The sequence below is a fragment of the Chrysochloris asiatica genome, unplaced genomic scaffold, assembly GCF_000296735.1.
Source record: "Chrysochloris asiatica unplaced genomic scaffold, ChrAsi1.0 scaffold00104, whole genome shotgun sequence".
Lineage (NCBI taxonomy): Eukaryota > Metazoa > Chordata > Mammalia > Afrosoricida > Chrysochloridae > Chrysochloris > Chrysochloris asiatica.
This window is the reverse complement of record NW_006408622.1, coordinates 4,923,812-4,937,766: the sequence shown is the minus strand read 5'-3', so window position 1 is coordinate 4,937,766 and position 13,955 is coordinate 4,923,812. Positions and strand designations below refer to the sequence as shown.

Below are 13,955 nucleotides of genomic sequence, written 5' to 3'. Positions count from 1 at the left end.
TGTAAGGAGGCACGCTTGCGGTGCGCACTTCACATAGCCCGTGTTGTGCGTGACGGGTTGTCGCCACGATGTGCAGCCCATTGACACTGATGGATGCACCAATGGTTGGACGGACAGATGTTAGGGGCGGATCGCCCAGCGCTCTGCGACTGAGCGGGGAGGGCGAGGCTCGATCAGGCAGCTGCGGTGGCGGCTGAGGCGGCGGCGGCAGGCGACGCGGAGACCCGGGCTCAGGCCAGGGCCAGCAGAGGGGGTGGGGTGGAGAAGACTGGGATTGGGAGAGCAGGAAAGGGAAGGAAAGGAGGAGGGAGAGCGGCGAATCTGGAGAAAATCCTGCCTCCGAAGCTCGGTGCCCAGCGCTGTGCGCTCGCTGCCAAGCCGGCGAACCGAGGTGGGAGCGTGGCCTTGGAGGGTGAGCCAGGGGCGGCAGGAGCTGACCTGGCTCGGCGCCGGCCATCCTCTAGACGAGATCCGCTCGGCGAGGCAGGAGTGCGGCCACCAGATGCACGAGGCCGCCCGCAGCATCTACCAACTCACCGTTTCCTCGCTCGCAAGAAGCGTCTCACGCCCCACGGCCGAGTCTCCTGGGCCTGGAGGGGCCGCCGCTCTGGTCTCTGCGGCAGCAAGCATCCACCGCGCGCGGCGCCCCCGCCCGAGTCCGCGCCGCACGCCCGCGGGAGCCCCGCCGCAGCCTGCCTCCGGCTCCCGGCCCCGCCCCGGGTCTGTGCCCGCAACTCCGAGCGCTCCTGCGCGCTCCTGCGCGCTCGGCGGCTTTACGGCTTTATAGCCGGGAGGACTCGGCGGCACATCTGCATTCAGGGAGGCGTCTGGACCCAGCCCAAACCGGCGGGCTGGGGGGCGAGTGGAGACATTTGATCTTACCGTCAGGGTGAGATCACGGTCTCCTTCTCTAGAAGAAAAAAAAGCACGCCGGTGAACTTTTCAAACAAACTTGCCAAAACAACCAAAAAGAAAAAAATAAAGAAAAGGAGACGGGGCGGAAGAAGAAGGGGGAAGAGACTGAAAAAGAATATAGGGGGGAAAAAAAGAGGATGCAAGAAGGCTGGGGTTGGTAGCTCCGGGAGCGCTGGGGCAGCCAGTCCCTGGGCGCCGGGCGCCAGCCCTGGCAGGGACTGTGGGTTGTGGGGCCCGTACACGCGTCAGGGGCCCCTCGGACGCGCTCAAGCGCAGCACCGCCTCAGGGGCAGTGAGTCTAACGGCCTCCCCCGCACCCCAACCGCCACCACCAGTCTGCGCCCAGAGCTGGCCCCGCCGCGGCCGCCCCATTCTCGGCCCAAGAGCTGGCCCAGGGAGACGCAATCGAGCCCGCAGCGCATCGATGCGCCGCCTCCCGCGCTGCTGGGGCTCGGGCTCTGCCGCCGCCGCCGCCGCCGCCCTGGGGTCGCCCCCGTGAGCTCCGGGCTACCCGCGCCCTAGCCGCCGCCCGTAAGTGAGCCCGCTTCGCCCCGCAGCTAAAGCAGCCCAGCCAACTCCTCTCCGCGGCCCGCTGGCTCGGTCCGCCTAGCGCCCCTGCAACCCCAATCACCCAATCAATAATCAAATCTTTCTTGCCCAGGAGTGCTGGCAGGCCGGGCGCGGGGCGCGGCGGCACCCTCTCGTAGGCGCCGAGGGGGATGGGCCTGGGAGGAGAGTTCTTTCCCTAGCCTGGGTCGTGCCCTCGCACCGGCCAGCGCCCAGGATGGGGCAGGGCCCCGCGTCCAGGGGGCGCGGGGTGGGTGAGAGGACCCTTATCTTTCTAAAGTCGGCAGAGGAAACTTAGAGGCACCTCTTCTCACTCCGACCCCCAGGACGGGCCCGGGAAAGTTTACCCAGGAAAGAAATTGGGGGAAGTGGCGGCTGCGGCTCTAGAGGAGGAGTCGGGGTGGCGCAGGGTCTGAGTGCGACCCCTCACCCACTCCTCCCACTGCTTGCCTCCTTCCTCGAGGGCGCCGGCGCCTGCCCAAAGGCCCTGGCATCCCCAGGGCCGCGGGCCCAGGCTTGGGGGCCGCGGTAGGGGCTTTGGAAGCGGCGGGTGGAGAAGCGCGCAGTCTGGGCAAGATAGCCGGGGGCGGCCAGGGGGCGAGGCCGGAGGGGAGAAGAAGGCGGGCGGGGGTCTCGGCGGGCCAAGACCAGCTCTGCAGGACCAGTGGCGCGCTCCTGTGAGCGCGCACGGGGCGGAGGTGGAGGGGCAAGACCCGCTCCTAGGACTGGACGGGGGTCCTTGGCAGGCCAAGGGCTGGGAGTGGGGGCGCGGCGCCCCCGCCGGCGGGCGAGTGACACGATCATCTCCTTTTCCTTTAAGCTTGCCTGTTGCCGACGCCACCGCTCCAGCCGCGCCGCGGGCAGAAGACTGGACCGCTGAGCCCAGGGCCGCGGCAGCGGCTGCGCCCCCCACCCCTGATGCTTTGACCCCCGGCCTGTGGGCGGGGGCCGGGCAGGGCCGGCCGGGCGGCTCCACCGCTCCTCCTCCCTCCTTTCTGTCGGTCTTCTCCCCCCTCTCCCCGCCCCCAGCCCCGAACCCCTCGCACCTCTTCAGGGGACGGGGCGGGGGGTGGGGGGGACGGGCAGGGCCGCCGTTCCTCCCCGCCCCCTCCTCCTCAGGCCTCTGGAGCGATTTGTCAAACTTCCCATTCCGCCGGCAGCGCGGTCCTCCTCCACCTCCTCTGCCTCCTCCTCCCCCTGCGCTCCTCCCTCCCCGCGCCTCCCTCGCCCGCCCTCCTCCTTCCCTCTGCACGTTCGGGGATCGCGGCGGAGAGCAGAGAGGGGGGGACGCGGAGAGCTGGGGCGCAGCAGCATCCTGCAGGCGGCCCCTCTCCGGGGGGGAGGCTGAGAGCCGGCCCGCCTCGCCCCCCCCCCCGCGGGCCCGCCGCCCCTCCCTCCCTCTCAGCCCGGCAGCGGCGGTGGCGGCGGCAGTGGCAGTCGCCGGAGGAGCATCATGCCGAGGAGGAAGCAGCAGGCGCCCCGGCGCGCAGCAGGTACGAGCCGCTTCCCCTTCCTGGTCTTCTCCTTTTCCTCTCCTAGCTTGGCGCCTCCAGCCGGCGGCGACCCGGCTCTTCGTCCCACTCCTCGCCCCTCATCCTCTGCAGGCAGAGTTACTCTGGGCTCCAGGCTCGCTCGCCGCTCCCCCGTTTGGGTGTGCGCGCCCGGCTCGGGTACCAAGCGCCCCCCGGAAGCCCCGCTGAGCTCTGCCTTCTTACCTCTGGCACCCACTTCGTGAACCTCTTTCGGGGCAAATTGAGTCGGGTTGGGTCTCTGCCACCTCAGCTCTCTGGCTGCGGAAGTGATGGAAAGGAACCCTGTCTGTCTCTTCTTGTGGGGGGCGGGTGGGGTCACCTGAGTTCTTTGGGACACCTTCCATGTCCTCCTGCGGCCGGACAGCAGGGGACTGCCCGGTGCCTGCAGAGGGAGAACAAGCGAGTGACCGAATCGGTCCTTTGGCCACCTTACTGCTAATCCGATTGATTCTTTATTTATTGGGCCCGAGCCGGGCACAGCGGTGGAAAACCAAAGCGCCCAAGGTCTGGGTATTGTCAGCTGCCTGTCAAGTCAGTGTTGGACGTGGTAGTTCCTTGGCTCCCGTTTATTTTCCCTTACCCCTATCTCTCCTTCCGCTGCTTCTCCCACCCTCTTCTCCTAGTACTTACTTCTGGGACATGTCTGAGCACTTTTTTTTTTTTTTTTTCCTCTTCGTCTCCTTTCCTTTTTTCCCTGCCAGGAGTGTCAACTCCTGTTAAGACTGAGTTGGGTTTTATTATTATTATTTCTGGAAAAAGCATCATTGAAAACAAAACAAACACATAACATTATTTTGCAATAATGTCATTTGGGGGCATGTTGCCTGGAAGAAGGGTTTCTGGCCAGTTGCCACCCTTGATTTGATGACTGATTGATCGCCCTTCATGCTGCTGCCTTTGATCTATTCATTCCCAATAAACATCAATAAATCACTGGCAATAGTGAGGCCAAGCTCTGTTATGTCAGGAGGGCCCTGTCAGTGCAACTTTAGGGATTTGGGCGGATTGCCTAGAGGACCACATATGGACGTGATGTATTTTGATATGACTAACACTCAGATGTGCAGAGGTTCAGATGCTACATGAACTGGCGGGTTAAGTGGAGGTTCATATCTCTGTTTCTTCTTTGGGTGAAAGAGGGGAGGTTGAAGGGAAGGGCCATTCTCCCGCTGGTTCCCTTCATGGCTGGAGATGCTGTACCTACCTGGCTCTGAGAGGGCCTGTTGTAACAGATGTGATGAGGGTTAATTCCCACCATGCCAGCCAGCAGTACTGATTCAGTTGGGACACTGCCTGCACTATGGATGTCGAGTTTTCCTACTCAGGGCCACTGAGAAGGACCGCCATTCTTTCTCCTCCTACAATTGGGTTCTGTCCGTATCTTTGAAAATCATAGAAGAAAATAAATTTGGGTTGTGGTATATAATGCATGCAGCTTAAAATTTTTTTTTGTCCTCAGTTTTGCCCAGATTTAGAAAGTTTGAAAATCTCAGTGGTAACTATAGGGAAATCCCAGTCTATCTCACCCCTCCCTGGCTGATACTTTTAGCCCTTCTCACCTTGTAATTTAAATTCCAGACTCCAGCAGTGGATTTATCTGCATAAAATAAACTCAGAAAGTTTGTAGAAACCCTTCAGAAGTTGAGCAGTGGGAGTGTCTTGGGTTTCATCCAGTCTCTGAAAATGTTCTTTCCTTTTTGGATACACATTTTAAGGTATCTTTGTGCCTCGAACAAGTGAACCATATGTGATTGCATTTTTACATTTGGTTTAGAACTCTATGCCACATCTCTTCAGTCCCACCCTGCCATTAGGAAACTCTTATCTGATGATTCTGTTGAAAAATATTAGAGAAAAAGGAACTACACTGTTCATGTGATTTATTTATTTTAAAGCAACCTGTTCACTAACCTATTTGCACCTTTAAAAAAAGCCAGCCAGGAAATCTTAGGTCAGTTAAAGAAATATTCATTATAGAAAAACTTGACTACAGGACTAATAGGAGATGGAAGAATGGTTTTGCTCTATCAAAATGACCCGTCAAAACGACTTTGTTTCATATTTGATTTAATTGTCTCTCTCCTGACAGGCACATTCATCAATAGCTTAATGGTCAATCAGAAGTTGGCAGTGGAGTGCTTTCTTTCCCATACCCTGGTTTTGGATTTACTTTATCAAATGCCTCTGCCTAATGGATGTGTGGAGGAGGGGGGGTGGAGAATGACTGAAGGACTGTGGATTTAAGAAAAGTGGAGGGAAAAAAAAAAAAAGACACCCAACTAAAAAACAAAAATCCAAACAGCCTTCCACATTTAGGCTGGCCATAAGTAGGCACAGGCCAAAAAGTAAGTCTTTTTCTGTTTGGAGGGCTAAGAAACTTCTAATCCCCACTCCCCCCCCTTTTTTTTTTTTCCATTCTCACAGCTGCAAGTTATAAGGTTCATGCCTGCTTTTGTGGCATACTGGGAGTGATGACAAATTGATTGCTTTGTACTAATAGAGGAGAGAGTGGGAAAAAGAAAGATGTCTGCTGATTGGTAACTGGAAATCCAGTCCCCAGCAACCTTGAGAATACTCGAGAATTTTTTTCCCCCCCTCCAAACTGAAAGGTCCGCTCAGCCATAAAAAAAGAAAAGTTGTTTTGCCAGCTTCATTAGTGTTCACCTAATTAGCTGTAAACCTGATGGATTTCTGACAGCTTTAATGATTGGAGATGACAAGCTCAACGCAATGTCATCCAGCAGAATTAGGTTTGCAGCTAGTTTGATGTAATCAAGTTGATATTACACAGTCCTGGCTGCCTTTAGTTGTGCGTTAACTCAATTTTCTACTGCAGGTGACAAATGGGCTTTGGTACCTGGATAATCATGTCATAGGAATTAGGGCCCTTTTAATGGTCTGGGGTAGAATAACAACCACAAAGAGCTGAGAGCTGGGTAGAGCTTCGACACAGAGCATATAAGTGAACACAATATTTCTAGGCCAAATGGAACACTGTGCTCAGAAAGGCCAAAACAGACTCCAAGAAACCCTGAAAAGACGTATGTCTCAACTTTAAGATCTTTGTTTGTTTTCCTTTGGAGAATGGGAATTATGCATGGTTTAGGTATTGTGAGAAAGGGAGATTTCTTCACCTGTGCAGAGAAACCTGGGTGGGATTTTTCTTCCTCTAGGCATGTAATTTCAAAGGGCTATGCGTTTGTACTGGACAGATACTGCTGCTGCCGTAGAACCTCAGAGGAGCAAGGTTAGCGAAGGCCGCTGTCCTTCAGGCAAAATGACTATCATCCTTTGCTTTAAAAATGACTCTTGTGTGAACCATGTTTGTTTGAAACCTGTATCTTCCAAAAATGCCATGAAAATTTCAGATCACGCCTTATTAATTAAAGATGTAGTATCCATGATCATTTTAAAGGGGGCGGGCGGATATAAAATCATAAAAACCCATTGCCTACTGCTAAACAAACAAACGAAAGCAAACAAAAATCGTCAGTAAAAAACAACTTGCCACCGACCTTTTGAGTCTCCTCCATGGAAAGGGAATAATCTTGCATGGAGTGCATACGTGGTAACATGAGGTTAGACCGCCAAGCATCTTGATTCTTGTAGAATTGATTTGGACCCGTTTGGGTCGGCTGGTGGTATCGTAGAACAGTCCAGCCCCAGTGGAATAGGATGAACTTGCAGTGGCAAGGCAGATGGGTTTTCACATTCCAGTAGACATGGGGCATGCCCAGGTAATGCCTGCTAAAGTCAGGCCTGTGCATCAGGCAGCCTCAGAGAGGGGCTTTTCCCTTTTTGGAAGCACATGGCATAGTTGGGAGGTCCATTCGGCATCAATCTTGGGAATTTATTTGTTGCCAATCCTGCTACATATTTCCCTTTTAGGCAGTCTTATTTTGTAGCAAGGTGACAAAATGACAGGTTTTAGCCATTCAATAAATTACCCCCCTTTTCCTACAAAATGAGAGGAGTGATGTGAATTTTAAATAAAAATAAAGAAGATGAAGGAGCAAAACAAAGGTGGCGGGGGCCCCAGGGACAGGAAGAGGGGGGCAGAGAATCTCCCAGAATCAGCTGCTGCACCCCCATTATCTTGACAACTGTCAGTTAGGGCTTCAGCGCTCTCCAGGGCCACACTTGATTGTGAGCGGTTGGTGTTGTCATTTTGTTCTCAGTTTTGCCTTGAGCACGCTCATAAGCAGGAGCCAGATCGTCAATAACTGATGTATCAGCAGTTATTCCCTAAATTGCCTCACAAGTCTGTGTTTTCCCTCTTTTTACTAAAGGTTGTTTTGTAAAGTGATCAGAATGAAAGGTGAGTGCTCAGGGCTGTAAGGGAAGGCTGGAACCAGGTGTAGTCACAGTACTAAAGTAATCCTTTACCCCTGCCCTCTGCATCTGGGGGTACTGGAAGAAGAATCGCCTTCAGGGCAAATGCCTGGGCCCTGTCCAGAGCTTTTCTGTTTACTCCTGTAGTGTACAGCTAGGATGGAGTGAAGGCTGAATGAGGCACTCAGACAGGGGAGCAGAGGGAAGGCAGTCTGAAAACCCTGGTCCTGGTACAACCCAGTCCACTGCTGGCCAGTGGGTTCCGGCTCATAATGACCCTATAGGACACGGTAAAATGGCCTCATCGAGTTTCCCAGAGCATACATTTTTATGGAAGCAGACTGCAACATCTTTCTTCTTTGGAGCAGCTGGTGGATTTGAACCACCAGCCTTTTGGTTAGCAGCATAGCACTTTGGCCACTGTGCCACCAGGACCCACTTGGTGTGCAACAGCCATATTTAATTCAATAACTCATGCAGTTTGCAGTGTAGCCAAATGCAGGGGTGAGGTTTTCTTGCTGGCCCGTTTTCATTCCTGCCTGCCTGCCTGCCTCTGGACAAACTAAAGAATTCGCTTTGGTCTTGTAGTTAAAAAAACAAACAAACACCACACAACAAAAGTAGGGTGTATGTGCCCACCCTTCTGTGCTCATGTGTGCATGAGGGCGATGGTCCTTTCACATAAGCTGTTTTGTCCAGCCCTGTACCATTACTCCACAGCCCATGAAGGGGAAACAGGACAGAAGAGAAGAATAAGACAGTGCCACCCACCTTTTACCAGAAACAGTCGCAAGTGTTTGGGACTTCTATTTGTTTTTTTAGCTCTACCCTAAATTGTGGTTTCTGTGTCTGAAGTTAAAAAATGGAAGGTGAATACAATGTACTGTATTTGGTAACACTGATACGGACTGATACATCCAGACAGATAACATGCAGTTGTAATTAGACTCCATAGACAAGCAGTCATTTTTAAATTCTTTGACACGTGCATAAAATAGTCATATAATAAGATAAGATGACAATTTTATGTTAGGTTGATAAAGTGTCCTGATACATGCATTTAAATGTCTATTTTTTTTTAAATCAAGACAGATTAATTCTAGTTTCCAGTATTTGCAGTTCATCATTAAATTAATTTTGAAAATCTTACTAAACAATGGCTATGGATGTGTTTTGCTCTGCTTCCCCCGCTCTTTTCCCCCCACTTCTGAGTCTTCAGCATGAATTGTAAGGCATGGGTAGGTACATTAACTTGGGTAGCTTTTATTAGTTTTTTTTATTTTTAACATTCGTAAAAATTTACATTAGATGACAAAATTCAGGTCACTGTTGGTGACTAGAATCAAACTCAGCATTTTGAAAGTGAAAAAAAAAAAAAAAAGACAGTAATAGAACATAATCTGCTTATGAACACTTGCCTGAACAATTGTCATACTCTAGGTTTAGGAATCTTTATTAGAAAGATTACATCGTGTCCTTGACCAAATATTGAATATTTTATAAGCTCCATTTAAAAAAGAAGACATTCTTAACACATATGCTTGGTTTGATCAGCACTTACATTCTTGGGTTTAATTACTTTCAATTCTGGACATTATTTCAGTACTTCAACAAGACTGACTCAAGAGATATATATTGAAGGGGAAAAGCATTTCTCTAAGACTCCCATTACCTGGAGTTTTCCAACATCTCTTCACCTTTTTATTTATTTGGGGTATGGAAAGGTGTGGTTCGTGAAGAATGAATTTGTTAGGGATTAATGATAAATTATTAATTCAAACTGTCAGGACACATGTTATTAATTATGACTGTGTTTTCTTCATCTAGAACAGCTGTTGGGGAAACAGGGTATGTTCAGACCATCTTTGGGAGGGTGCATACCAAAGCAAGACCTTCCCAATTCCTTGTTATCATCTTTCTGGTCCCCTTGCTTTAAGAATGAAGAGTTCCAGTGGGTGAAGTGAAGAAAGAGCGAAGCTATTAATTCTAGACCAATAATACCAGTCATGTACATTTTTAAAAAGCAAGATGAACTCTGAAAGGGCTATGACCTAGGGGAATTCTGGGAGGTACCTACCTGCCTTTTGCCTGCGTCCAGTCTTGAATTGGCTGCCCTCTTAATACCATCCATCTCTCCTGTTCTTTTTGTCCCCTCATTACTCTGTCCAAGGCCCTGGGGTTATGTTCACAAGTTTAGAGTGATACCAATAAAAATACTCTGAAAGCTTGTTTGTTCCCCAAACTGGAACCCATCCTTAATGGAGAGCAAAGGGCTGTTTCGTAATATACGTGAAATGACTCAAATTCATTTACTTTTGATTTCTCATTTCCATCATTAAATCTGGTCCTATGTGTTTCAGTTTCCTCTGAGTTCTTTGAGAAATGCATGTTGCATAAAATAGGCAATTTTTAATGAACAATTTAATGTAAATGAGTTTTGAATTTAAATTAATATTAATGAAGCCTTGAGTGAATTTATTTTGCATACGTAAGGACTTGTAAGTCTTGTACCCATGTGCTTTCTTCTTTATGTAGTAACATTGGCTGGATGGATTTACCAGTACCTTTTAAAGATTCAGCTTAAAAAATGAAATTGATCTCGTATGTCCACTACTACTAACATATTACTAAACAAAAGTGTTACTTCATTTAAAGAAATATATTATGTTTCCTATTAACCCTGTCAATTCCCATTGCCCTGCTTTTCCTGAAATGTACCAATGGTGTGGCTTTGCTGCCAAGGGAAAAGTATACCAACAATAGTTAGTACAATCAAGATGTTTTCTTTCTTTGGCTTACCTCTAATGTATTATGTATCCTGTAATGATGGGAAGTTCTGTAATTAATTCTGTTAGATGTAATTGCTATAATCACTTTGATGTTACACATAATAAAGGTAATATGGTAAGCACATAAAAATATAAACACCTTATTGTAACACCACTGCTAAAACTCTCTCTCATCAGGTTTGCTTGATAGATGAGTGCTCTATTTTTGGCCATAGGTGACAATTATCCGAGCTGTGTTAATTGATATTCCAAAGGAGAGTCACTTATTGGAAAGCAAGGGCCTTGGCTTGGCGGGATCCCCAACTGGTTGCCTAGGAATCTTAATCCTCGTTTCCTTATTAAGAAAAGGTGACCATTATCTTCTGTAGATGAGCGAGGTAAACATTTCAGAAGTGGTCATAGCATGAAGTGTGTGGTATAGGAGGCAGTGAGAACTAAAGAGGGGGTGATAGTGCAGGCATCAGATCAAAGGAGATGCTGCTCTGTGGGTTTGCTCACAGTATGGGCTTATGGAAGGTGCTGTGTGTGTGTGTGTGTGTGTGTGTGTGTGTGTTACAGTGTGCGAGCAAGAGTGTAAGCATGTGTTTATAGGGAACTAGAGACGGCCCCCTTTCTGTAATAGTGCAATAACAGAAATAGAGGGCTACATATACGCTGCATTATTATCACTATTATTATTATACTATTTCCCTACACCTTTTTTGGAGGAGGTTAGGGGCAGTGCCTAACTGTTGTACAAAATGCCAGGAAAGAGTTTTGTTGACTGATGTTGCCTGCGAAACTGAAAGCTGGGTAGTTTTTCGGAGCCCTCTCTAAGGCCTTAAGGCACCTTCTCCTCCAGATCCAAACCACCAGGCGACATTAGGGAAATCTACCTGAAACCCCAGCACACAATCTTGAGGGATGTTTCTAAATGCATTTAAGTTATTCTCTGCCAATGATGCAACTTACAAGAGCTGGAAATGGTGTTGGGAGAGGAAATTGGTCATTCCTTGTTCTCCCCTTGGGTGTCACAGACTCAAACTAGAACTAGAATGTAGGCCTGTTGGACACCCAGAATGAACGGTACACCTGCCTGCGTGACACGGAGGCCACCAGGTCTTATGACCCGGTGTCAGCTCCAGCGTTGACTGTTGAGTTCTCCACACTTAGAGTTTAGTTTTTTTGTACCTTTTAAGGGCTTGATTGTTTAAATCATACCCAGAATACATTAAGGAAGAGTGGGGTGTGTATGTGTATGAGAACAGGATGTTGAAGGCTCTTTGGGCAAAGAAAAGGTGTTTATAAGATGGTCGTGATAACACTGAGGGCAGTGATTCCTTGGGCTGTGTCCAGGACCTGTGCAAGTGGGCTGGACAGCCCTAGCCCCAGCCCCTGGATTCAGATCTGGCCAGGGAACAGCTGGGTACTGATGGAGAAGGCCTGCTTTTGGCCTACGACTTCTTGCCTGTCAGGTGAGCAAGTGGTCCAGGAGAGGCTCTCAGAGATCTGGACCCTGGGCCTGGGCTGGAGGAGTGGACAGGCCCTGGTCCCCCAGCAATGACACAGAGGAGGCTGGTTTTGATGGTGAGCATGATAAAACGTCTGAGAACTCCATAGGCCCCTGTAATCAGGGCCAGCGCTGACATCCTTCTCAAGTTTGACAGCTTCTTCCTTTTCTCTCCTCACCGCCAAGACATTCTCAACTGAATTTCCCCGCCCTCTCACTCCCCTCCCTCTTTGCCTGCCCCCATCCCTCCCCTCCCTCTCCTCCTTTCTCTCTCTCTCTCTCTCTCTCTGTGTGTGTGTGTGTGTGTGTGTGTGTGTGTCTTGTTTCATGTTCTTGATCAGTCTCAGATGCCGGGAATTATTTTTTTTCTTGTGGGAGGGGGAGTGCTGCTTTAGGTTTGTGGGTTGGGCAGGTGTGAGAGGAAGTCTGTTTTTTTTTTTTTGTACTGTAGGCCTGTTGCTAATTAATGTTCCTCCATAAGATTCTGTCGGAGTTGAGTAATGTTTTTGATCTTTATGCCTGATAACTGCATACTTAATGAGATTTCAAAGCTGTGAGTGCAGCTCCCTACAATTATTGACAGATGCCTTTTCTTTGCCATTGGGTTCAGCTTCATAAATCCTCTCGCCGTAATGAGGTTCAGCAGTACCACCCTGGCAGTGAGCTAATGAAAGGGGGGAGGGTGAAGCAGCTCATGACTGTCTGACACATTTTTTTCCTTTAAAATTTACTATGCAGATGTCAAGCTGCGGGACGATTACTTCAAACATGCTAATTTTTATCTGGCTTTTGTGTCAGCCCTTTGCCATTAAAAAAATAAATAAATAAAAGTACTAACCTTACTCCCCAGAATTCCTTTCTCTTTTGATCTTTTTTTTTTTTTTTCCTCTCTCTCTCTCTTGCTTTTTTTCTTTTTTTAAGTCCCATGTTTAATGACCTCTGGTGTGTGACTGCTGGGGACTCTGACACGCGTGGCCTTTTGCAGGTATCCAGTGCTAGAACCACTTTTTTTCTTTCTTTTTTTTTTTGCAATTGGAAGGGCAGGGGAGGATGAACTGCGGTTTCTCCAGGCCTCCCATCAGCCTGCCCTAAGTATGCACTTGAAACGTCGTCGAATTCATCTCAGAGTTCTGAAACTAAATCCTGGTGGAGAAGAGCCGCACCATGCCAAACAGTCGATTTCCTTTTCAGCGGAGTCATACATCACTGACCCACCCTTCCCTCCTGACAGAATGACATATGTCATTTATCATACGGGCCCCAGCCAGACAACAGGGAGGGGAGGGGAGCCCAGGTCCTTGTGACACTGTCTTCTCCTCCCCTTGCAGGGTGGCTCTGAGAGAGCCCAGCTGATTTGGCAAGAGGCAGGGGCAGGGGCGAGGCGGGAGGCTACCGCTGTCAGGGTGCGTGCGTGCTGCGTGGCAGGCGCGAGATTGGCAGAGGCGAGGGAGAGGTTATGTTCTTCCACGTTATCTATGAAGCCACACTTCATCCTTTGATGCTCTTCTGACTGTCCCCCCACCCCTTTCCTGTTTCTTTTCTTTTCTTTTCTTTCTTTCTTTCTTTTCTTTTTTTTTTTTTATCTCTCTAGTGAAGAAAAAAAAAAAGTGGGATGAGTGTGTGTGACAGGTATCATTCAAGCCACCTCAGGCTGAGTGGTGCTATAAATGAATCTCTGGGCTTCTGGCTTCACATACTTCAAACGTGCGTTATTGAAGATGGATGTTCCTTAAGAAAAGATTGATAGTAGATGTCGGGCTCAGGGTGCCATTTATCATTTTGAATATTATTTAGACTTGCCGTGTAAACCTGTAACCTGAGACTTGGACGAGCTGGGGCAGGGTAGGGCCTGTGTGTGTCTGTGTTTCCATTGATTGGCCTTGGGTTCTCATTGCTGCTGACCCGACTCGACCCTCCCACTTATATTACTGAAGACCCCCCCAAAAATAAGCCTTTCGTTTTGAATAATTTCCAAGGACACAGGGGAAAATGAACTATCTGTACTCATCCTAAAGCGAACAGGCAACTTTCTGTCTCTCAGTTGGTCTCTGTCATTCTTGCTCCACCGAGGCAGTCACGTACTAAACATTAAAATATAAACAGAGCTGTGGTTGCCGAAGCCAGAACCGTTGTCGGATTTTTTTTTTTTTAAACCCTCTGATAACGCTTTAAGAAATCATCTGTATTTGAAAAGCTTTAAATACAATCTAATGATTAAAAAATACTGGTTAGCTTGGTTAATAGTGTGAGAATGAAGAAACATAGACTTCCCATCTGAGGAATATTTCAGAGGAAAAAATGCTTTTTTGTGGCTCCCTAGCCCCGGTTCCC

At 49.2% G+C, this 13,955-nt stretch overlaps 1 protein-coding gene across 1 annotated transcript in view; it reads left to right on the top strand.

Moving 5' to 3' along the window:
* Positions 1-2,923: 2,923 nt before the first annotated feature.
* Positions 2,924-13,955, top strand: part of TSHZ3 (teashirt zinc finger homeobox 3) — an 88,939-nt gene continuing 77,907 nt past the window's right edge. Inside the window, exon 1 of the mRNA XM_006867303.1 lies at positions 2,924-2,975. Within this exon, the coding sequence (XP_006867365.1) occupies positions 2,936-2,975 (40 nt within the window). The 5' untranslated portion in view covers positions 2,924-2,935. The remainder of the gene's footprint in view (positions 2,976-13,955) is intronic.